The sequence below is a fragment of the Drosophila nasuta genome, chromosome 2R, assembly GCF_023558535.2.
Source record: "Drosophila nasuta strain 15112-1781.00 chromosome 2R, ASM2355853v1, whole genome shotgun sequence".
Classification (NCBI taxonomy): Eukaryota; Metazoa; Arthropoda; class Insecta; order Diptera; family Drosophilidae; genus Drosophila; species Drosophila nasuta.
The window spans coordinates 14,101,515-14,124,494 of record NC_083456.1 but is presented as its reverse complement, the minus strand read 5'-3'; the positions used below and the strand labels follow the sequence as shown (position 1 = coordinate 14,124,494).

Genomic DNA, 22,980 nt, shown 5'->3' with positions numbered 1-22,980 from the left:
TGCCACGCAAGCAAAGCTGAGTCAGGAATCGCAGAACATTCCACATCTGCTGCAGAATATTGTGTGTATGCACACACAACCTTTATAATGCAAATTCCTGAATTTTGATGCGTTATCAACCGATATATATATACTATATATAATTCTTATGTGGCATTTATTCGCAGTTTCCTACACGCTTTCCGGGTGCCAGGCGTTAAATCGATTTACATACTTCACAAAATGCCTACGTAAGCGATTTCTTTTTTATTATTATTATTTTTCTTTTTTGTTGCCCCCATCTCGCTTTCAGTGTCTTTCTTTGTTTATTCCAACGGGACATTCAACATTTTTGATGCGGTTACTGTGTGATGGTATTGAGAGTGTGTGGAGAGGTGTACGACACGAAGTATGTGTGTGTCAGCGTGAAATTGTGTGCACGTGGCAATGTTGATAATATTCCCAACAAAAGGAACAAGCCAAAGGCAAGAGAGTTGGGGGATAGAGCGGCAGCACAAAAACGAGCAAATGGTTGGTGGAGCAGAGCACATCCTTCAAGTGACATCAAATGTCAGCCAACTATAAAAATGTGCATATATATCTCTTATATGGGATTTGGCAATCGTAAACTTCTCTATATATAGATTGAATTGAATATGGCACACAACACAACACAACAACAAAAACTGTTGACACATTGATGTGTGTGGGATGAAAAGAATATGAGTATTCACAAGTTTTTATTGTAAGTCTGTTGCAAAATGGATTAATTGAGAATTTGCGCTGATGTGTAATAAAACAATTACAACAAGTTGCAGTTGATTATACAAACAGTTCAATTTAAATTCCATAAATGCTATTAAATAATTATTTGATTACTATTGATAAAAACAAGTCAGAAAGTTGAGCTTGCTCGACTGTGAGACACCCGCATACCCATTTTTAGAGAAAGCTAAACAGTGAGGTATTTTCCTTAAAATAAACTTAATTAATATACCCACTAAATATTCAGATATTCTCCTACGTTCTAAATATACTACAGAGAACAAAATATACCAAATTGGTAAATTAAATTAAATTATAAAACTGTTAAACATCGATATATTCCCTCAATTTACGTTGCAACTATTTCGTAACAAATATTGCTCACTTTGTGTGTCATATTTATGAATACACATATTCATATGCGAGAGTTTATGAAAGGAATATGCTGTCACAGTCAAAAGAGGAATCAGAGAACTTTTCTTTTACCAAAAATATTTAAGTATTTAAGCCGACTTGGACGGATGCAGCTTAACCACCGACACACTCACGTAATTATCGGTAAGCTTTCTGGGCCATGTAACTAAAAATCGACATTAGCGGCATTAAAACTTTTGGCCTTTCTCTGCATTTTATGCAGCAGCATAGAAATGCTCCATGACAACACACAGAGCGAGAGCGAGAGAGAGAGGGAAGAGGGAGAGGGAGAAAAGGAGATCGGAAAAACTTTGCGTTTTTCCCCTCGCTTTCGCACCCCTCGTATTGAGTGCAAAAGAATAAATGTTTCATTTCACCAGCGTCATAATTAATACGCAAATCCTTTAGCACTGTTCCGCCCCCTCCTCACATTCCCCTCTGCAGAGAACAAAAGAAGAAAGCAAATTTCAGCTGTTAATATTCGTATAAAAAAATTAAGATATTCATTTTGATATGGCAATGGTAAATATTATCTTTGTATTATGCTGATTAAGGCAGCTGAGAACGAAGAAGAAACAGAGGGGGGACAAGGGAAGCGACCACAAATCACCAAATGCTTTAATACAATTCAATTAATTCAATTCAAAATCTAATTGGAGATATCGGTTTTGGTGTCAAAACAAACCAAAACAAAACATAAAAAAAGCCAAAACAAAAAAAGCCGAATGACAAACTGCTGCCAAGAAACGGGAGAGGGGGCAGGGTGGCAAAAGGGCGCAAAATTGGGGCATGGCTTGTGGTTGGTGTGTGACGTCATTACGTAATCAAATCAAATAACGATTTGTACATTGTTCAATTCGTTGTCGTCGCCGTCGTCGCACAAAAATGCAAATTTATTTGATTTTTATTATTTTATTTTTGAGGCGATTGTTTCTCGCTTTCAGCGCATTATTTTTATTTCATTTTTTTTGGGTTTCTGTGTTTTATTACGTGACAACTTTGAATTAGTCGTTTGTCTTGTCTTTGCTTTTTTTGGGTTTGTGTCTTTCTTTAAATTCCCCAAAAGGCAAAAGCAACAAACTCGCAACTAGTCGCATCTTGACCAGGCCAAAAGGTCAGGCGTTGTGTGTTGCAAGAACAAGACAAGTCTTGTAATAATTATCATAATAATTGCTGCAGAGTGAAGTCCATTGATATCTTTTAATTGAGCATTTGCATATCTGCAAAGTAATTTCGTTGGCACTATCGAAATGATTTATTCCGCAAACAGCAACGAATTCAAACTTACAATTTACAATCAACAAATGAATTTAATTTTCGAATTTATCGTGATTAAGTTGTTGTTATTGTTGTTGTGCTAATTGAGTCGAAATAGCTTGTAAGTAGTTTCAACTAATTAATGATGAACGATTAAAATGCAAAGACCAAGTAAACAGAAAGCAAAACACTCTCGGCATTCAAGCAGACAGTCAGTTAGACAGTCTCTACAAATTTTCTCTAGTCTAGCTTATGTTAAAAGACTGCGCCGACAAAGGCAGTGTCAAAGTGTTTAGCTTAAATGTTGCTCTTTGAATAGCGCTTAACCAACAACAACAACAACAACAACAACAACAACAACAATGACAACTGAACAACAACTTTGGATAGCAAACAGACAGACTAACCCAACACAGCTCGAAAAGTTTACGAAATGCAGCGTGCCGGGCCTCCGGACGTCGAAATCAATTTTGCGAAATTTATTTATTTATAACATTAAAACGTAAACCTGACCAACGACAATAACAACAACACAGCAACGAAACAAAGCTACAAATCTCTCCTAAGCCGAAGCGCTAATGCTCTCTTCCCCCCAAATAATCGGGATTTATTTGATGAGAGAATTCAAACAAAGCAAACGAAGCAAACAAATTAACAAGTTTATTAAATACATAGAGTAAACTTCATAAACTTTGTATCTGTATTACTCAATAATTCACAGAACTCAATTACCTATCAAAACAAAGTTTTTAAAAATAAATAGTAGATTATTTCATGCAATCATCTAAGGCGAATAAAGAGGGAATGATCTACGAGTTGATAATAAATAAATCGAACTTAATCGTCGTGGGCTTATTTAGGAAATCAGCTAAAGCAATTTAAGCAAACCTAAAATCATTTAAAAGTTCTTTAGAAACAGAATCCTAAAGTCTATTATAATCCGTTTGTTTAAGTAATGGAAATTTACTAAAAAACTCTGAATAAGAACTATAACTCCCTTACTTATCGCCTAAGCAAAGTAACTAAAAACCCATCGAACTATTTAAAGAAATAAAATTTGAATGCATTTTCAATCAAATTATTTATCTTATCAACAATAAATATAAGTATATATATTTAGTATTATATATAAATATATAACAATAAATATAGGTTGATATAGCAATTTCTAAGAAAAAAAATAAAGAAAAATATATAAGGAAATTGATATATAAGTATATGTATATATTACTCTTCATCAAAAAACAAAATAGATTATTATTAAAATAATATATTTCAAATAGACGCGCAAATGAACTGCTCATTCAGTTATGCTCAATAGAAGAGTATAAGAAACGTGGGCCATTCACTTGCTCATCGCTTTTTTCCATTGCGGCATTAAATTACGAGAGCGCCCAGTGGGACATGTGAGCGCACAGTCGACGCGATCGATGGAGCAGCTGTTAGATTCGACAGCGACAACAACAGCGATAACGACATCGATACCAACTCGACTCTACTTCCACCTCCACTTCCACCTCCATCTCCATCTGCCATCATGACCAACATTTATTTAGTTTTCATTTTCGCACATTTTGCATAAATTAAATACAAGCTAACCAAGTCGCAATGTAAGACGATAGTCGCTCTCAGAAAATAAACCGCTGCCACTTTAGCTGTTACTTGTTAGCGGGTTTAGTTGACGTTTTTATGTGCAGCGATTCGGTTCGGTTTTTCTCGACATGGCGTAGTGGATAAAAAACACGCTCTAAACGCAAAGCAAATTCAAAATCTATTATAACACTTGATTAAATTGAAACTATTTATAATGTGCAAACTATTAAGATGGCCTCTGATATTGCTATCGATCTTGGCCAATACAGTGCTAAGTTTACCGCCATCCGGCAGAGAAAGTCATCCCCATTATCCGGCTGGAGTGGATTTATTTGAGCACGAATTCACCAGTCTGACATCAGGTTAGATCAAATCTACGTCTTCTCAATAGCAATCCAATCTTAAGATTCGTTATCTCGCTTGCAGACGAATACGATCCCTTTGGACCGGATATTGGCAACGATGATCTGGGCATCGATGATCCCGAGACGATGCCACGCCTCTTTCAGGGCGACATCGCTATAGATCCCTACACCTACATCTCCCTCCGCCTGGGCGTGAATCCCATGCGACATCCCAAACGTCTGTGGCCAAATGGCACGATTCCCTTCGAGATCAGTCCGCGATACGTAGACCAGGAACGGGATGCGATTGTACGCGCTTTGAAAACATTTAATTCACTCACCTGCATACGATTTGTGCCCTACGATGGTGAGGTGGAGGATTATCTGCTGATCGAACCGCCCGAGGAGGGGCCCCAAGGCTGTTGGTCCTATGTTGGCAAACGGGGTGGGGAGCAGGTTGTGGCGCTGCAGCGACCGGATGAAACGAGTGCGCATTGCTTTAGCAGCGAGGGACGCATTATGCATGAGCTGATGCATGCGATTGGCATTTATCACGAACAGTCGCGCGCTGATCGTGATAATTATGTCAAAATACACTGGGACAATATTGTGCCGCGATTTAAGAAAAATTTCAAGCTCGTGTCGCGGAAACGCGGCAAATACACATTCGATTACGATTACAATTCGGTGATGCATTACGGCGAATTCTATTTTAGCAAGAAGAAGGGCGAGAAACCGACAATGACGCCGCTGCAGCCGGGTGTGCGAATTGGACAGCGAAAGACGATCAGTAAAATTGATTGTCTCAAGATTAACGACTTGTATGGCTGTTTGGAGGGAAGACGCGCCAAAATGTACAAAAGCTTTTGTCACTTACTTGGTTTGTAGGTGGTATGTCGTATTTATTGTTATTTGAATCATATTGATTTACTAAATTAATAAATTATATGTCAAAACAATCGTTACTTTCGCCTTTCACAATGTGTGGGAGTTGCCAGATCGCTAAGCGTTGTCAATCTTCCATGCGCGGTATATTTGATTTGTTTGTTTTGCTTCCGAAAGATGGCGCCAACTGTCGTTCAAAGCGCACATGTATGTAGAAAGTCGCTGGTATATTTTTATTTATAGTGTGACCAGTCCTGGTATTTACCATTGTTGTGAGAACCAAAATACTAACAAGTGGTTGAATAAAATTTCATTATCAATAACATGTTTGTATTTTTGAATTTTAACTTCTTTTATTTTTATTTTTAATTAGGTTTAAGAGTACCTTCCAATTGTTTATATTTTTATATAACCAAGCAACAATCTATTCAAACCGGTATACCAATAGACACATTGGCACAGAATACCAACACACAATTATGGAGTGTAACCAGATTTTATGGTATTAAATAATATATATTTTGAATTGAACTTGAAGTCTCGCAGTACTGGTTCATTTCCACTTTGGACGAGGTTAGGTAAGAACACGCGCGCATTAGACTGCACGAGTTTTGTGTAATATTTAGTAAAAAAAATTAAATTATTTACAAAAGTATTGTTATTTAAGTTAATAATGTTAAAACTAGTGCAATATGTGTCGCGAAAATCATACGAAATGGCTGTACAGCAGCCCATTTGCAGCTGGCGGAACTTATTGATTTCACCAAGCAGCAACAGCAGCGTGGAAAAATGTATAACGCAACGTCGCCATTTTCTTTTTTGCTTGACCAACAGAACAACCAGCAGTAGCAGTTTTGCTTTGTACTGCGGAGAACAACCACAACAGTTCCAAGGGAGCCGGCTTAAGAACAAGGAGTCAGCAACATCTAGAATATTACTTAGTTGCTCTTCACAGCAGTTACAGACACAGCGTGCGTTTCATTTGTCGTCGACTCGACTCGAAACGTCTAAAGCAGTCAGCAACAACGAGCCATTCCCAGCAGACAGGCAGACTACTGTGTCCAGAAGAAGCACGAGGAAATCGCTTTTTATTGACCCAGAAGACAATTCAGAGGAAATCAAAATTGAAGGAATAATGTAAGTAAAGCAAAGAAAATAAAAAACAAATTATTAGATTTAAGCGCGCGTGTGTGTGTGTGATTTTGTGTAGTTGGTTTTTTTCCGTCGCCATTTTCTTGCCTACGCTTTGAGCTCAGCATTCGTAAATTTCTGTATGCCTTGAAAACAGCACAAAGATGAGTAATTAATGGAGAGTTACAAACGACGAAGAAGAGAAAGCATAAAACACAAACGTTGTGGGGTTAATTTCTTACTTTTTCTGTTATCGATGTTGTTGTAACAACTAATAAAATGAAAAGAGGGGGAGGGGAACTACAGCGTACGTCATAAAAAGAATTGGCTTGATTTGTGAAACGTGTCTTTACTTCGTTTGCTTTTTTATAGCATTTTAATTTGTCTGTATGCCCTAAACACGAACACGCAGACACAGCGTGCAGCTACATGTGTGTGTTTGTATGTATATGTATTTGCTTGGCGGCATTTTCGCGTGCTTCTTCGGTCGCCTCGTGTATACTACGTATAACAGTTTGTAGCATAGTTTGTGCTTCGCCCACGATTTTGCCTGGGTTTTGTGGGTGCTCTGTCTTTGTCTGGCTGCAGCATTTTGTTAGTTTAAAATGTCAAATGACGCCAATTGATTATGAGAGTCTGTCCGCCCGTTGACTGTATGTCGTGTGTCGTGTTTGCGCACGATTTGCCTTTTTTGCATGTCAAAGCGCGACAGGTAGAGAGAGACAAGCACACATACAGATGCCTATGTATGTGTGTGTGTATGTGAGCGGGAGAGAGGCAGCAAGCGTGTGGTGGTCGAACTGAAGGCAAGACATTTGCTGTCTAATAAAACGTTCAGCGTTTCATTCTGTCAGTTGGCCAAGTTAGCGTGTCTGTTGCTGCTTCTGCTGCTACCTACCAAAAATAAAGGGAGGAACAACCCAATTTTTGTTGTTGTTTTCGCTAGCTGGCAAGCTATTTTATGGGCTGCACTCTTTCTCACATTAAGAGTACAGATATACAATATATACATTTGTATGTATAATTGATTAATGTCAGAGCTGTAACATTTGTGTTTTGGCTGCCACTGCCAGGTGCCGAGTTGTTTAGCTTGAGCAATTGTGGGGCGGATTTATTCTCTTTAAATATGTGTGTGAGTGTATGTTTACATTGGAGATATATGTTGCCATTGCATGTTGCTGTCAATCAAATTTGCCTTACTGTTTGCATTATTCGAAATTTATTTAATTTCCTTAACACGCAATTAGTTTTATTTAAGTTTATTGCGGTTGTATTGCCATCTCCCTCCCTCCTTAGCGTTCTCCATCCGCTTTGATTGTCAGCTTGTTTGGCGTTGCCAGTCAGTTGCAATTCGTTAGCCCAACGAACAGCATGCGTCGAAGATCAAGGTGCGCGCTTAGCTGTCAATTTAAATTTTATCCACAATTAAATTGAAAATATACTTTAAAATATTATGCAATTATCTGTTATTTGAATATTTGGTGATGAGCTTATTGTATAACTTAATTTATATGCATTGTATTTATGAACTATCTTGTATGAACAATTAATTTTATATTTCGCATTTTCTTCATTTTTTAACAGGGCACCTCACGACCGCGACTTTGGTTCCGGCTCACGTGGCGGACGCGACCGCGATGACGATCGTCGTGGTGGCGGCGGAGGAGGCGGTGGCGGTGGAGGTCGCTTTGGCGGCGGTGGCGGTGACTACCACGGTGTTCGCAATGGTCGCATTGAAAAACGTCGCGATGATCGCGGCGGTGGCGGTCGTTTTGGCGGTGGTGGCGGCGGCTTCGGTGGTGATCGTCGCGGTGGCGGCAACAGCCAAGATTTGCCTATGCGCCCCGTGGACTTCTCCAATTTGACACCGTTCAAGAAGAACTTCTATCAGGAGCATCCCACTGTCGCTAACCGTTCGCCGTACGAGGTGCAACGCTATCGCGATGAACACGAGATCACAGTGCGCGGCCAGGCGGCCAATCCCATTCAGGACTTCTCGGAGGCTTATCTGCCCGACTATGTGGTAAAGGAGATTCGTCGACAGGGCTACAAGTCGCCAACACCCATCCAGGCACAGGGCTGGCCAATTGCCATGAGTGGTGCCAATTTTGTGGGCATTGCCAAGACTGGTTCAGGCAAGACACTGGGCTACATTCTGCCCGCGATTGTGCACATCAACAACCAGCAGCCGCTGCAGCGTGGCGATGGACCCATCGCATTGGTGCTGGCGCCGACTCGCGAGCTGGCCCAACAGATCCAGCAGGTGGCCACTGAGTTCGGTTCGTCGTCGTATGTGCGCAACACTTGCGTCTTTGGCGGCGCTCCGAAGGGCGGTCAAATGCGTGATCTGCAGCGTGGCTGTGAGATTGTGATTGCCACACCCGGTCGCCTCATTGATTTCCTCTCGGCGGGCTCCACGAATCTGAAGCGTTGCACCTACCTGGTGTTGGATGAGGCCGATCGCATGTTGGACATGGGTTTCGAGCCCCAGATTCGCAAGATTGTGTCACAGATTCGTCCCGATCGTCAGACGCTCATGTGGAGTGCCACCTGGCCCAAGGAGGTGAAACAACTGGCCGAGGATTTCCTGGGCAACTATATTCAGATCAACATTGGCTCGCTGGAGCTTTCAGCCAATCACAACATTCGCCAAGTGGTCGATGTGTGCGATGAATTCAGTAAGGAAGACAAGTAAGTGAAATTATTAGTGAATTATTTCCAAAATGAATTTTTATTAATTATTATACTTTATCTTGCCACAGATTGAAGACGCTGCTTTCGGACATTTATGACACCAGCGAGAATCCCGGCAAAATCATCATATTCGTTGAGACAAAACGTCGCGTGGACAACTTGGTGCGTTTCATTCGCAGCTTCGGTGTTCGCTGTGGCGCCATTCACGGCGACAAATCACAGTCAGAGCGTGACTTTGTTTTACGCGAGTTCCGCTCGGGCAAGTCCAACATTCTCGTGGCCACCGATGTGGCTGCTCGTGGTTTGGGTAAGTTTCAGCTAGACGATCCCCTGCCCTTTAAATACTTTTATAAGTAGTTGTTGATGCGGTGGCTTAGACCTTGTTGCCATTAGCACACACAAACACACATCTAATAGAGACACTCGGATTTCTCTCTCATACCATAAACATTGCTTAACACGCACGTAACTCACACACATAATCACATCCACCTATACACACATTTACATCCCTAGATACAAATTACCATCCCCGACCTCATCCGCATTTAGTTGTAAAGAACAAATTAGCGTGTGCGAAACCAGTTACAAAATAATATAATACAGAAAAAAAAAAACAGTTTTTAGTCGTAAGTCCAAAAAGCCAAACTTTAATAATCAACATCAATTTTTATTCCTACCCCGCCCCAACCCTTGCACCCCTTCCCGACCCGGCCCACCCTGAAAAAAACGAAAAAAAATTAATGTAACTTTTGTATATTGTTGCACACGTTTGTCTTGTGTGTGTGTCTCTCTCTGCCTCTTTCTCTCTTGTCTCTTCCCACTCCGTTTCTTTCTCGTTTACAGAGGCCGTTTATTGTAGTATGATGGGGAGGATGATAAAAGACAATCGACAAGTTCCAATAATACCTGTACTCGTAACTTGAGCGACTTTTGCTTCTAAAAGTAAACTGACTAAATGAATGAATGATAAATGTGTTGAAGTTTATCAAGAGCAAAAGGTATATACATATACAGTATACAGTTGACATGATCGAGTCGTGTTCGCTTGGCTGCCGCACGGACGCGCGATCAACGTAAACGAAATTCGCATACGAGACGAGATTAACAAATCCCCAACATCATGCATCATACGTGGCCTCTGCACTTCTAATTGAGAAAGAGAGCATTCAATATTGTGTTGTACAGTAAATCGAAACCAAACCGAAAAACCAACCAACCAACCAAATCAACCTGCAAACAAACAAGCAAACGGTCAAAGTCACGTTTTGTCACAAGACGGCATCAAAGCCAAAAAAGTTGAAGGCGGCGCTACAAAGCAGGCAAAAAACCATCTCTCTAACTTGGGAGGCTGACATCGTCGGTCGGCCGGCCGGTTGCTAAGCACACAACAACAAACTTCAGCCAGGCAGCAACAGCAACAAAAAGCACACAAAAAACCAATTCAGCGGGCGGTTCAATGTAATCCTTGCCCAGAGCGCGTTAACCCGAGGAAGCACAATGCGCGGCGCACCACCCACAACATCTGTCCACACACATGCACACGAAACACAACCACACACACGCCCACACATGCTATGCCACAACCACACGCCAAGCACGCTGAGAAGAGTTGCATGTGGAGCAGAGGACGCTTTCGATCAAGAGCTGTGTGTGGGTTCAAGAAGCAGATGCTACTGGTCATCATGGTTCGTGTTAGTGGTCGTCGTAACCGTATCGATATCATCGTCGGCGTCGTCGTCGCCGCCGTCGCTGCTGCTGCTGCTGATGCTGAGTGCCTAGCTACCAATTGGGCCGACACGCCCATTGCCCGCCCGTCTGCCTGCGCCGCCATCGCCCGTCGTAATTGTCGGTGGCAACTGATCCTGGACACACGCCGCTTGCTTAAAAAGTTCTCTGGTCGACAAATGAATCGCGCCTCCACCCTTTCTGAGCGGAGGAGGATGCGGTTATATCGGTTGGCCTGGGCCCCCCTCAGATCTAAATGAGTCGAGTCGAGTTCAGATGAGGCAGGCGCACGCGGCTCAATGCAACAAACTCTCGCCGCGCTCGCTTCGCCATGCGACCATTTGGGGAGAGTTTGGATCACGAGCTGTGCGGCGTCACATAACTTTGAGATTTTGATTGAGAGAAATTGAGTGAAACAATTTGTAGCACCAAGAAGGTAACGTACATTTTGAAACATTTTCTTTTTTTCGTAAAAAAAAATAAGCAATACAATACAATACCCCAAAACAAAACCAAACAACAAATCTATATAAAAAAAAAAATACAAAAATATCAATATAAACTATTTAAAAGCGAATCAAAAAAGACAAGTGTGTTCAAAGTGTAAAACATCTCGGAAAAACGCTAAAAATTGTTGCAACGAGCACAAAGCAAAGAAAAAAACCATTTGGCAATTTGAAAAACTGTTCTTGAGATTATAATAAGTTGATTTATATTAAGTATCAAGTATTAACCTATATTTACTCTCTATTCCCACATGCAGACGTCGATGGCATCAAGTATGTTATCAACTTTGACTACCCACAAAACAGCGAGGACTATATCCATCGCATTGGACGCACAGGACGTTCAAATACCAAAGGCACATCCTTCGCCTTCTTCACGAAAAACAATGCCAAGCAGGCCAAGGCTCTGGTTGATGTGCTGAGAGAGGCTAACCAAGTATGAGTTATTTAACGCTACTAAAAGTTGATTATATTTATTAATTGATTTTCTTAATTGCAGGAAATCAATCCCGCCCTGGAGAATCTTGCCCGCAACTCACGTTACGACGGTGGCGGCGGACGCTCCCGGTATGGAGGTGGTGGTGGTGGCGGTCGCTTTGGCGGCGGCGGCTTCAAGAAGGGCAGCCTGAGCAACGGTCGCGGCTTTGGAGGCGGCGATGGCGGTGGCTTTGGCAACAGAAATGGCGGAGAGGGCGGCGGTAGACACACGCGCTTCGATTAAGCTAACCCAAAACCTACTTAGAATCAGTTAATTTGAATAGCAAAAGAAGCGACGCTAGTTTTATAAGTTAATTTAAGTCATTGTACAATTAAGTTTTCGTACAACTTTCATCAATTTGAAAGACATCAGAACCCATTACAGGTTATATGTATTTTCAACTCAAAAAACAAACAAAAAAAAAAACTACCATCAATTTTCAACATAGCATTTTATGTTATCAGATTGTAATTGTAAATTATTTGACGCTGTTTTTTCCACAGCAGCAATTAACCACACTAAAATCTATATATCAAAAAACAAAAATCACTGTTTACTAGATCGCAATTCAATTTTTTAAATATGATGTGATAATCCTTTTAATTTAATACAATATATATCACTTAAAACAAATGCCGAAGCTGAATCGAAGCGCGTCGTGTGTAAGCGAAAAAAAGAAACGGCTAAATTATAAAGAGCAAAGGATCATTCCTGTCGTTCCCTTTAAACATAATAATGATGATGATGGTGACAACGAGCAAAGGCTGGCAAAAGAAAGACTTTGTGGGTCTTTGTTTGAAAACTCTTCAATTTACTTTTGGATAACTTTTTATGGCACAACAACAACAAAAAAACAAACTAAACTATACTCATAATACAAAAGAAATCTGTGTGTACTTGCAAGGAGAGAATTTCTCACCTTTTATTTAATATTTTGGAAAATAAATGAGTGTATACCTACAATGAACAAAACCATGACTCTTTTTTCATTTTCAATCAAGGACATGTCGCAAGTTTCAATTAAAATTTAAAGCCATTGACTTTCTGTCTGGCTGGCATAGCACATACCATGGGAGTTACAACAAACATCACTTAACCATTAGAGGTTCTAACGCGCCAGTGGAGCGTCATGGCATCAATGGGGCTTAAATATGGTGAGGCTGAATGGGCTGACAGAAAATATTTCTGCAGACATCATTAAATGTAACTCTTAGCCTTCGTGAAAAGTGTCAGTTCAATTTCAATGGGAAGGACTAGAGGGGAAGGTGAAGGCGGCGGCAAAAGTCGCCCCAGATAAGAAACTTGCTTGGTTGTCGCTGGCGGCAACTGTCGATGTTGGACACCACATTTAGACGCAATGAAGCCAATTCACTTTCGACATTGCCCCTAGTAGACAAAGAGTTTGAGAGTCTGGGTTACTTGGTGGTCATTTTTCGCAAGACGTTCAAAAATTCGAATGACAAGTTTTGTATTGTGGCTGGCGGTGACTGCACATCTTACCCCATTACGTCGATAAACGTTGGTAATAAGTCTGCTGGTGACATGATTTGTGGACCATTAGACGGACCCCAGCAGCACAATGGAGTATTGTCAATGTCTATATTAAACAATGTCAAGTTTTGCGATTGGACTGAGAAAGAAGGAATTCACAATTGTTTTATAATTTGAATAACTATATGTTACCTCAAAAGGATTTCCACTTATATATCTCGTTCACCTATACTTAGATAGAGTATTTCAATTAAAAACATAAGCTTCATTTTATGTTTTAAGTCCATTGTCAATTATAGAAAACAATATAAGAAATTCTGATTTATCTGATTTCATAAACAAAAAATGATTTTATTATAAGTCATGGAAAAACTTGATAAATAAAATAAAAATAATATTTTATTTATTTTATTGGTTAAAAATGTTGAAAAGGATAATAAGGTAAGAAATGAATTTAAGAGATTTTTGATGTTATTGATTTATTTGTCTGCATTAGCATATCATATAGTATGTATGTTTTGTTATGCAATCTGTAGATATTATAAGCTATTTAAAAGTACTGTACATTCGAGCACAACTAGAAAAGTAAACTCTGAAATAGCTTTTCGAAATAAAGTCCCTTTAATCTGAGACTCTTTAACTCGCTTGCAAAGATGGGTGGTAACTCAAAGATGGGTGGTAACTCGGGATATTCCTTGTATCAATACCCGATGCAAAGTCAACCGATGGAGATTGTGTACACGGGCATTGGATTTCGAATGGTGCCAGACGCCCTCAGCCTGAATGATCCTGTGTTTCTGCGACATCTTCTGGTCTTGATGTGCGTAGTACGCAACCTATTCCATATGTATCTTTGCTGGCGACAATTGCGTCTCTGCCAGTGGACGAAGACTGTGCCAAGGCAAATGCAGGCAACATTAACCGCAGATGACTTTCGTGCGGCCAGAGCTGAAGAGAGCTTCAACGTGGAGCAGAAACTAATGTCGTATCTTTTCGATGCGATATTCAGTTGCATCGAGTTGTACTTTGGTGTTCTTCCATTTCTCTGGCGCGCCATCATCACCTGCTACAGCATCGTGGACGATCTGGTGTGGCAGAGTCTGGCCTATGTCAGTCTCTTTTCCTGCTACATGATGCTGCGTGGCCTGCCGCAGGTATTCTACACCAAATTGGTGCTGGTCACCTTCTACGAAGTGAGTGACGACAAATCGATTCCTTTGGTGGGACTGCTGTGCTCCTTCACGCTGCTTGTGGTGCTGCTGCAGGTGGGACTTTTTCCACTCACTTTAGTGTTCTTGATAATCGAAGAGAAAGGCGGCACGTACTTTAGTCTTTGGATTTGGGGCTTCCTGTTCGTTACGACGCTGATCCCCTTGCTGGTTTGCAATCTGTATGGAATGTGGTGTGTAGGCAAGCGAAGCAAATTGCCAGCCGGTGCTTTAAGCAATGCGCTCTCCGATGTGCTGAAGCAATTCAAGTTTCCGCCCGACCGCGTTTACGTTTTACGCACATTTCAGACCGTAAACGAGACAGTCTTTGCCTTTGGCTGTTGGTGTACCAAACATGTGGTCATACTCGAGAACCTCTTGTTTAATCAAGGCCGACCAGAGTCCGAATTGCATCCCGACGACGTGGGTCGGGGTCTTAAGGATGATCAGGTGGTGGCCTATGTAGCCCATCAGCTCTCTCATTGGCGCTATAAACATGCTTGGATCACCTTCCTTTTGGCACATGCCACGTTGCTCATCTATCTCATTTTATTCGGCACCTGCTACAGGCACACGGTGTTGTATGAGGCAGCGGGATTTCCTCAGAACTTCTATCCACCAATCATTGGTTATTGGCTGGTCTATAAGTATGTGATGCCACTGTATTTGACCATCACCAACTGGATTGTCTTTTACTTTATGCGTCGCTTTGAGTTTATTGCGGATGCTTACACTCATAAAATTGGATATAGTTCAGCGTTCATTTCGGCACTGCTCAAACTAGTTATCGATAATCGTGTGTTTCCCTATGTGGATCCTTGGTATCTCATGTGGCATCGCATGAAGCCATCGCCGCTGCAACGTATCAAGCATCTGCTGCGCTTGCAGAACGTCAATAATGTCTAGAATATCAAAGATATAAGAAAATTGTTATTAAGTGAATGATTTTTTGATTTTATAAACTGTTTATTTAAAATGTAATTAACAATTTTTAACTATCTTTGTTTTCTGTTCATATGTGTTTAGTTAAATATTCATTATTTACAGTAATAAAATTTTCTATTACAACCATTATTAAATGTTTTATAGTTTAGTTTATATTTTTTATACATAAAAATTATTTTGTTACAATTCTATTCTTTTTAGAGGGAGTTGCTTTTAAGAAATTTAGAATTTTGTTTTGAGTGATTATTTTGCGTTGTTTTCAACAAGATTTAATAACAAATTTAAATCAATGTTTTTTGAAAGTATTCCCTAAATTATTAGATTTGTGTTTTATTTTCAAATTGTCATTATTGCGAAATCAAAAGAAATAATATATGTTCTATCTAGGTGATAAATGAAATTTAGCTTCCCATTTTAAGCACAATTAATTTAATAGTATGATTCAATTTCATTCTTTTCTGGGAAATCGTAAACTTATCGTGAGTTCATTATGATTGATACATGAAATGTTTATTGGAAAATGTTGTGTCTTAAAAGGTGATCACAACTCAATCATTATACTACTCAACGCAGCCACAAATGTTATCCGAGTTAATGTCTCTTGGAACGGCATTAAGCAGCCACAGAACATTAGAATGTGTATGTGTGTGTATGAGTGTATGTGTGGCACACACACTTATCCCGTTTATAGCATTTCCACCGAAGCCAACTGCTGGCAAATTGCTGTTAGTCCGCAAACCTCCTCACTGCACACACACCAACACCGACGCAAACACAGACATATCTAGATGGCATTCTCATTCGCAGAAAATCCTCATTGTGCCCCCCTTTCAGTTTCCTTCTCTCTGCACTGACTGTGGCATGCCTAGAAGCGAAGCCACTTAACCGAGGACTAAGCAGGTCACTTACATCGCTGCGCGCGCACTCAGATTACAAAAGAGACGCCACCAGCATAAATTCATTAAATTTGCCTAATTTCGTTTTCACCACTCACACACATACGCGCACCCACGCACACATACGCAGACGTAAGTATACACTTGTAGACACACTCGCATGCAATCTGACAATTGCTTCCCAAATACAAAAAAACAAAAAAATAAAGGGAAGAAAGTAAGAAGTAAATGAGTGGCCGGGTTTATGGGATGCCAAGACAACCAGTTGAAATTCATTGATTGTATTTACAGCACCCGCAACGCCACTGGAAACCTATCCGTGGCACGCCCCCACGCTTCGCCCCTCGCATTTTGATATGTGCAGCTGGAGACGCTTTGGTAATTTGACGCGTTATCACTTGTGCTGAGTTTGTTATCATTAAGCAGGCGCGGGTTGCTCTTTAACCAAAATCAGAGCTCATCCAAGCAGCCCATCGTGAGTATTGCGTTCAAGTTAATAAAATCCAACACAAACACACACACACATACACCTCTCAACGCCCGCACACACACACACACACACACAAACACACAGAGCTTTAACAACCAGGATGGAAGCGAGCGTTTAACTACTTTGGAACGATACCGCTGCTGCTGCTGCTTCTTGGAATGAGGGCCGCTTGTTTTTGACAACTTGGGCATAATAAGACATTAACTTCATGCACATCAAATACTTTATTTATGGGCGTCTAGAGTGCGTGTATGCTTAAGCGTGTACGCGTGTGTGTGTGTGTGTGTGTGCGTTGTTGCTGTGCACACTTCAAAAGGCTGCGGCTGTTGTACTGCTGTATTGCTGTATGCCACGCCCAGTGCCCGGCTCGCCCCAGCAACTGGGAGCTTCTTAGATTTCTCCAGCGTGCTCATAATTTTTGGTCTCCCATCTCCGTTTTGGTCTTTTCGGCATTCTTCTGTCCCTTTCCCACGCGTCCTTTTGCTTTTTAATTTCGTTGTTTTTTTGTTCGTTTCGTTTCACTTTCGCTTTCGTTCTTGCGTTCTTGAATGCTCTGCGTAAATCTTTTCTTTTATATATTTTGAGCGTTCTCCCCTGTTTATTTAGCATCGCCCGCCGCCTGCTTTGGCCGCCTGTTTGGCAAATTAAGTGCAATTGCTTGAATTTAATTTCATGCAAATAAAAGTTTTGATTAGACGCATGCCATTGCTCCCCATCCTTCTCCCTCCCATCACATTCCTCTCCACTTACACACATGTGGCAGTCACGTGGCGCTTTGTTGTAATTAAGCACTTTGCCATAAATGTGCTCAGTCAGTCATCTGACTGTGCACACTGTGTGTGTGTGTGCATGTGTGTTGCTGTCCTCCCCGACAGCTTGTCTTCCGCTTGCCAACACTGCGCCTACGTGTTTAACAAAGTGGCGTATACGTTATATTCGTATGTTATCTGCTAGACGCATAAACTTCAAGCATAATTATTTTTTGGGTGGCTTCACTGAATTGAGGGATTTGCAGTTTGCATTTATAGCTTGTATCAAAGCATAATCAGATAAGAACGAAATCCAAGTAATGCTGAAATGCAAGGAATTAAATTAAATATAATTAGCTTGTCCGTTGCGAACAAAGTTGCGTATACGTTATATCTTAGTAATATTAACTTAATATGTCTTACAAATGTAGATTTTTAATTTAATTGCTTGAGAATTTTATTGAAATTGTGGCCAATTTACAAATACAGCAATTAAATTTAATTTATTTAACCAGTTTAAGCAATGTTACGCTACATTGCAATATCTAAAATATGTTTTTCTAATTATAGTATATTATACATATTAATACGTTTTATAAATTGTCGTTCATTTTTAACGTAATGCCGTTTGTAGTTCAGGAATCAATTAATTTAATTTGATTATAAATAAATATTATTTAATTGTATATAGTGTGTATTTCGAAAAATGTGTCGTATACGTTATATAAGCAAGAAGCATAAGTTCGTTTGAAGGGTAATTATTTGTATTTATTGTTTAAATTTAAGGAGTTGGTTATTGGATTGTCCTGTATATTATTTTATTCTATTCGAAATGAATATAATTAACTGGCACGCTTTAAGCCATGTGGCGTATACGTTATATCTGTAATAATCATATTTACAATTAAAACATAACATGCATAAATATTTGCACTTTGTATTAGAGAAATGAAGTGATGACTTTATTAGAATCAATGAGAGTGAAATAGATCCTGTTTTAAATTATTCATAGTTTGCATTTCAATATGTTAATGATATCCAATATATAATGCAAATGTGTTGCATAGAATATGTTATTTATTTCCTCATTATATACAAATGTGAATACGAATATTTCACTTATTAAATAAGATATTTCCCCATCTATCTATGATTTAAATTCTAACAACTTAGAGCAAGGGTTAAACAATAAAACACTAACAGCGACCGTCTTTAACCATCGTCAGTCGCTTTAAGACTCAATCTTGTAGCATTTTGCGTCATATTTGGGATGCCACTCAGCACCAAAGATAATTCAATAAAGCATCAGAGTTGGGGCTCTTCTCCGTAGCATAATGATGTCACAGCATATTACATATTATGTAAATATAAAATTCAATTGTTTAAGCATTTAGCAGGATGCATAATTTATTAAAATGGCACACCTGACGCATGCCACCAGCCGGCGTATACACAAAGACTTGCTTGCTGGCTGGCTGCCTGGCTGCTTGACTGCTTGGCTGGCGTGACGTTTGCCTAGAGTCTGGCTAGGGTTCGCTTGGGGTCTCCCCCTTCGATGGAGGGAGTTGGGGATGGGGGCAGATCTGCTGGGTATATGAGCCCCAACGGCACGTTGACGGCTATTGGCTTTTGTTGTGTTGATGTCGCTGGGCGGCGATGGGCGATGGCAACGTTGTTGCAGTCAGTGACATGACAAGAATATAAACAGAAGACTGCGTGTGGCACCAGCGGGGGAGGAGATGGTGGAATTGAAGGAGCATATTGCATGAAGTGGCATGGCGTCGCGTGGCATGCACCACGGGGCTGCACATGCGGTAACGAAATTGATTTTTAAACAGCCAAACGCCTGGACGAAGCTCATGTCGTTAGCAAATCATAAAAGCGTGAAAGTTCTGCTGCTGCTTCTGTAATATTTTGCGCTTAATACTAGTTGTGCCTTTGTCATCGCATAATGAGGCAAGTGCTAGCAGGCAGGCAACACAACGACTCTCGGCTAGCTGCAGTTGACATTAAGTAAGATGGATGGCGTTGGCGTTGGCGTTGCCGTGGCCGTTGCGTGCAACATTTAGCCCTGATCCCTTTTGAGTCAATATTGATGCCGGACAGCTTGAAGCGAGCGAGCCAGCGAGCGGGCGGTGAATTCAATTTGATGCGTCTTCTGCTGCGACTTCTTGGTCAAGTTAATTTTCTTTCAAGTTTTAATGGTGCGCGGCTGATGACTTGATGGCCTTGCTGTTGCCTTGTCAGATTGCCAGTTTGCCGGATTGCCGGATTGCCAGCTTGCCTTTGCTTGTTTCGCTCTGATCCGTGCACAATCTGCTGACTTGCTGCTAAATTAGCGTTGCAAATATGCGCAGAACTCTGCGTCGTTGTCGTCGTTAGTCGTGGCCAACAGATTTTCATATTAAAGTTGCAGCCAAGTTGCCATCGTTTGCCATCCTCCCATTCTGGACGCTGGCGCGCTTTTATGCAAGATTTATTGCTATTTAAACGACGCATAATGTGTCCTGCTACAGTTGTTGTTCCTTCAGCTCCTGCTCCCTGCTTCAGATTCAGCTCATCCTCTTGCTGTTGTTGGCAGACAGACACACACACACACACACAAACACACTCTCACAATCTGCAACACCCTGACACACTTGACAACGTGCTCAAGTGCCTGCCCGCCTGTCTGCCAGCTCCTTCGTCTGCCCCACAAAATTGTTCCACCCATACATTGTGCAATATTTTATTTACATTTTTCACTCGTCGTCTGCCTTTACCATATCCTGTTGTTGAATCCTTTTTGCGCCCGCCTGCTGTTTGCTTTTACTACTCCTGCTTGTGCCCCGCAGCTGAATGCTTTTTGCCTTCGCTTCGCTTCGCCTTTTTTTTATTTACATTTTTGTTTCATTTTTCTAATGAGCTGTAATTTCTGTTTTATTTGCAGGCGTCATGCGTGCACAAACAACAACAAAATAAATAAAAAAAAAACACAACAAAATAAAGGACCCAAGGACTGACTGTCTCTGCTTGCTGTTGGAGGTGTGAAAGCACTTCTAATATTCAAATGGCTTCGCCCCATGCCACATCACAGTCGCACATTGCCAACTTCAAGCAGCTGTCATGGGCCAAGGACACGACGCAGTGTTTTATTTTTTCTAGAAGGAGTGTGATGATGACACGACTCGTCTACTACCTTAAGCCAAAGGAATTTTAATTGCATTCCAATCAAAACACATGCTTTCACTTAACCACAAACTTTCTCCATTTGTGTGCCAGTAAATGAGGAATATTTGCAATTACTGTTCTCATGTCATTTTAGAAAGAAAAAAACTAGCTTGTTGATGGCATTTTCTAGATTTCTATATTTTAATATGCACGCAAATAGTTTGCAATTTAATTAAGTAAGCAGGCCGCAAAAGAAATGAGAGTGATCTAGATCTGTTTTGCATTTGTTATGCACAAATTCAATTTACCAAAACATTTCATTGGCAACTTCTGGCGGCACACAGTCGTCAGTCAGCCTTGAGCTGACTTCACTTTGTGAATCATCGGATTCCGTCCAGCATGCTGCAAGCTAACCGAAACCACGAGCTGCCATTGGCTAACTGCCTCATTGCCACACAGACTGGCTGACTGACTAACTGGCTAACTGACTAACTGGCTGAATGGCTGGCTGGCTGACTTGTTGGCTTTGCTGGCCTCGCTTCAGTTGAGTCGGCCAGTCGACTCGGTCGACTACTCCATTAGCCTTTCGAGTGTAAAATTGCGCAAACAATTTCAATTATCCCCGAAGGCGCGTTGCAGGCCAAGCTCAAGCGCAGGCAACGCCAAACGAGATGACAACGAGCTACATAACAACAAAAAAAAACGAAAAATATTTATAAGTAAAGCACAGACAACAAGTACAGCAAAATAAAAAAAATATAATAAAATAGAAAATATGAAAATATTTATGTATGCATGTAATAGAGGCAACAGAAACAGGCATAATTATGAGACCGAGATCTCTCTCTCTCTTGTTGAATTTGCCTTTTTGCTATTCTTCGCATTGCCTTTGTGAACTTTGCATTTTTGTTGCTTTCCTTTTGTTTTCCCTTAGCTGGAGACGCACAAAATTGGCGCAGTTTAAAATTTAGTGGTGAACATTTAGCAATTGACTTGAAGTTTTCCTCGTTTTCCTTTGGTCGGTTGCCACGGTTGCGAAAGGGCCGAAAATTTAATAAAGCAGAGCTCGATACGAAGTCCGAGCGAAGAATGCACAGCAAATTGGGGCAGACAAGTATGTGTGTGTGTGTGTGTGTGTGTGTGTGTGTGTGTGTGTAAGTGGACTTGAAGCAAAGCGGGGCATACAAATTTTAAGCTTATTGTGGCAAGAGGGGGGACGAAGAGCGACAATGAATGCAAGACGTTGCCATGGCCATGGCTAGTGGCACATAACTATTGCCAAGCAGCCAGCCAGCCAGCCAACCAGCCAGTCAGCCAGCTAGCCAGTCAATGCATTGCCGAGGCTGCTGAGCAGCAAGATGCTGCAGAGCAGAGCCGGAAATTGGCGCTGCCAACATTGGTTTTAAAGACGATGACTTGGCCTTTTGCTGTTGGCCACTTTTTTTGTTGTTGTTGCTTGAGTTTTTTGCTTGAGTTTTCGCCTTTTGCCAGCTGGCGGGGTTTTCATTCAATCATCCATTTATTTTTTGACCATTTTCCAAGACAACTTGGTGGTCACGTTGCCCATTCATTGATGATACCAGAAGAATGCAAAAAGATAGAAAAGGAGAGAAAGCGAGTGCACAGATAGTGAGATAGATAGATACTATATGTTGTCGCTGTCTATGCGAGAGAGTGAGAAAGAGAGAGAGTGCTAAGAAATGCTTTCAGCCGGAAGCGCTAAGATAACATTGTGTGTGTATTGGTGTGTGTGCTTGGCTGAGGCTTCATACATAAATGCAAGTAATGCGGAAAATATGAAAAATGTTTGGCATGTAATAAAACATACAGCAGACCGAAGGATGAAAGATGCATGCAGCAGCAGCAGCAGCAACAACAGAAGCAGCAGCAGCAATAGAAATGGAATCTAAAAAGAATTCCCTTCCCCAATTGCTCTTTGCTATGAAAATATATTCAGTTCAAATAGTGAAACGGCATTGGAAAATGTAATTGAAAATAAATATGACCAAGAGAATCTAAATAAAACAACGTAGCCAACTAATTGATGATTAATCAGAAGAAAACAAAAGTCATCTTTGTCCATTGATCAACACAAAAACTAAATATAATACAATGACTTTTCACATATGGAATGCAACGGCGCTCCTTCTTAAGAGTTGGGGCAAGAGCGAAGGCCAATTGGTTTAGCTCATTATCCTTTTTGGTTGCTGAGGCCCAGAGGCTTAACAATTGGCCAAGCTAATGGTTGCTTACCTAAAACCAGCTTACATAATAAAC

At 40.8% G+C, this 22,980-nt stretch overlaps 3 protein-coding genes across 4 annotated transcripts; all 3 read left to right on the top strand.

Annotated features, from left to right (window-relative positions):
- Positions 1 to 4,113: 4,113 nt before the first annotated feature.
- Positions 4,114 to 5,284, top strand: LOC132785664 (hatching enzyme 1.2). Its single transcript, XM_060791861.1, has 2 exons — positions 4,114 to 4,370; positions 4,435 to 5,284. The coding sequence occupies exons 1-2, from the start codon at positions 4,223 to 4,225 to the stop codon at positions 5,238 to 5,240; spliced, it is 954 nt and encodes a 317-aa protein (XP_060647844.1). The 5' UTR covers positions 4,114 to 4,222; the 3' UTR covers positions 5,241 to 5,284.
- Positions 5,285 to 5,895: 611 nt separating this feature from the next.
- Positions 5,896 to 12,237, top strand: LOC132784452 (ATP-dependent RNA helicase p62). 2 transcript variants are annotated; one of them, XM_060790078.1, is made up of 5 exons: positions 5,896 to 6,374; positions 7,953 to 9,059; positions 9,131 to 9,369; positions 11,554 to 11,732; positions 11,796 to 12,237. In XM_060790078.1, exons 1-5 carry the CDS (start codon positions 5,911 to 5,913, stop codon positions 12,015 to 12,017), a joined length of 2,211 nt encoding a protein of 736 aa, XP_060646061.1. In that variant the 5' UTR covers positions 5,896 to 5,910; the 3' UTR covers positions 12,018 to 12,237. The 2 variants fall into 2 exon arrangements, 1 of the variants encoding a protein (XP_060646061.1); XR_009632248.1 differs by lacking the exon at positions 11,796 to 12,237 and adding an exon at positions 9,909 to 11,226 and having other exon boundaries at positions 5,938 to 6,374; positions 11,554 to 11,733.
- A 1,569-nt stretch (positions 12,238 to 13,806) lies between these two features.
- Positions 13,807 to 15,444, top strand: LOC132785070 (CAAX prenyl protease 1 homolog). The gene has a single exon (XM_060791044.1). It carries the CDS (start codon positions 13,919 to 13,921, stop codon positions 15,377 to 15,379), a length of 1,461 nt encoding a protein of 486 aa, XP_060647027.1. The 5' UTR covers positions 13,807 to 13,918; the 3' UTR covers positions 15,380 to 15,444.
- Positions 15,445 to 22,980: the final 7,536 nt, after the last annotated feature.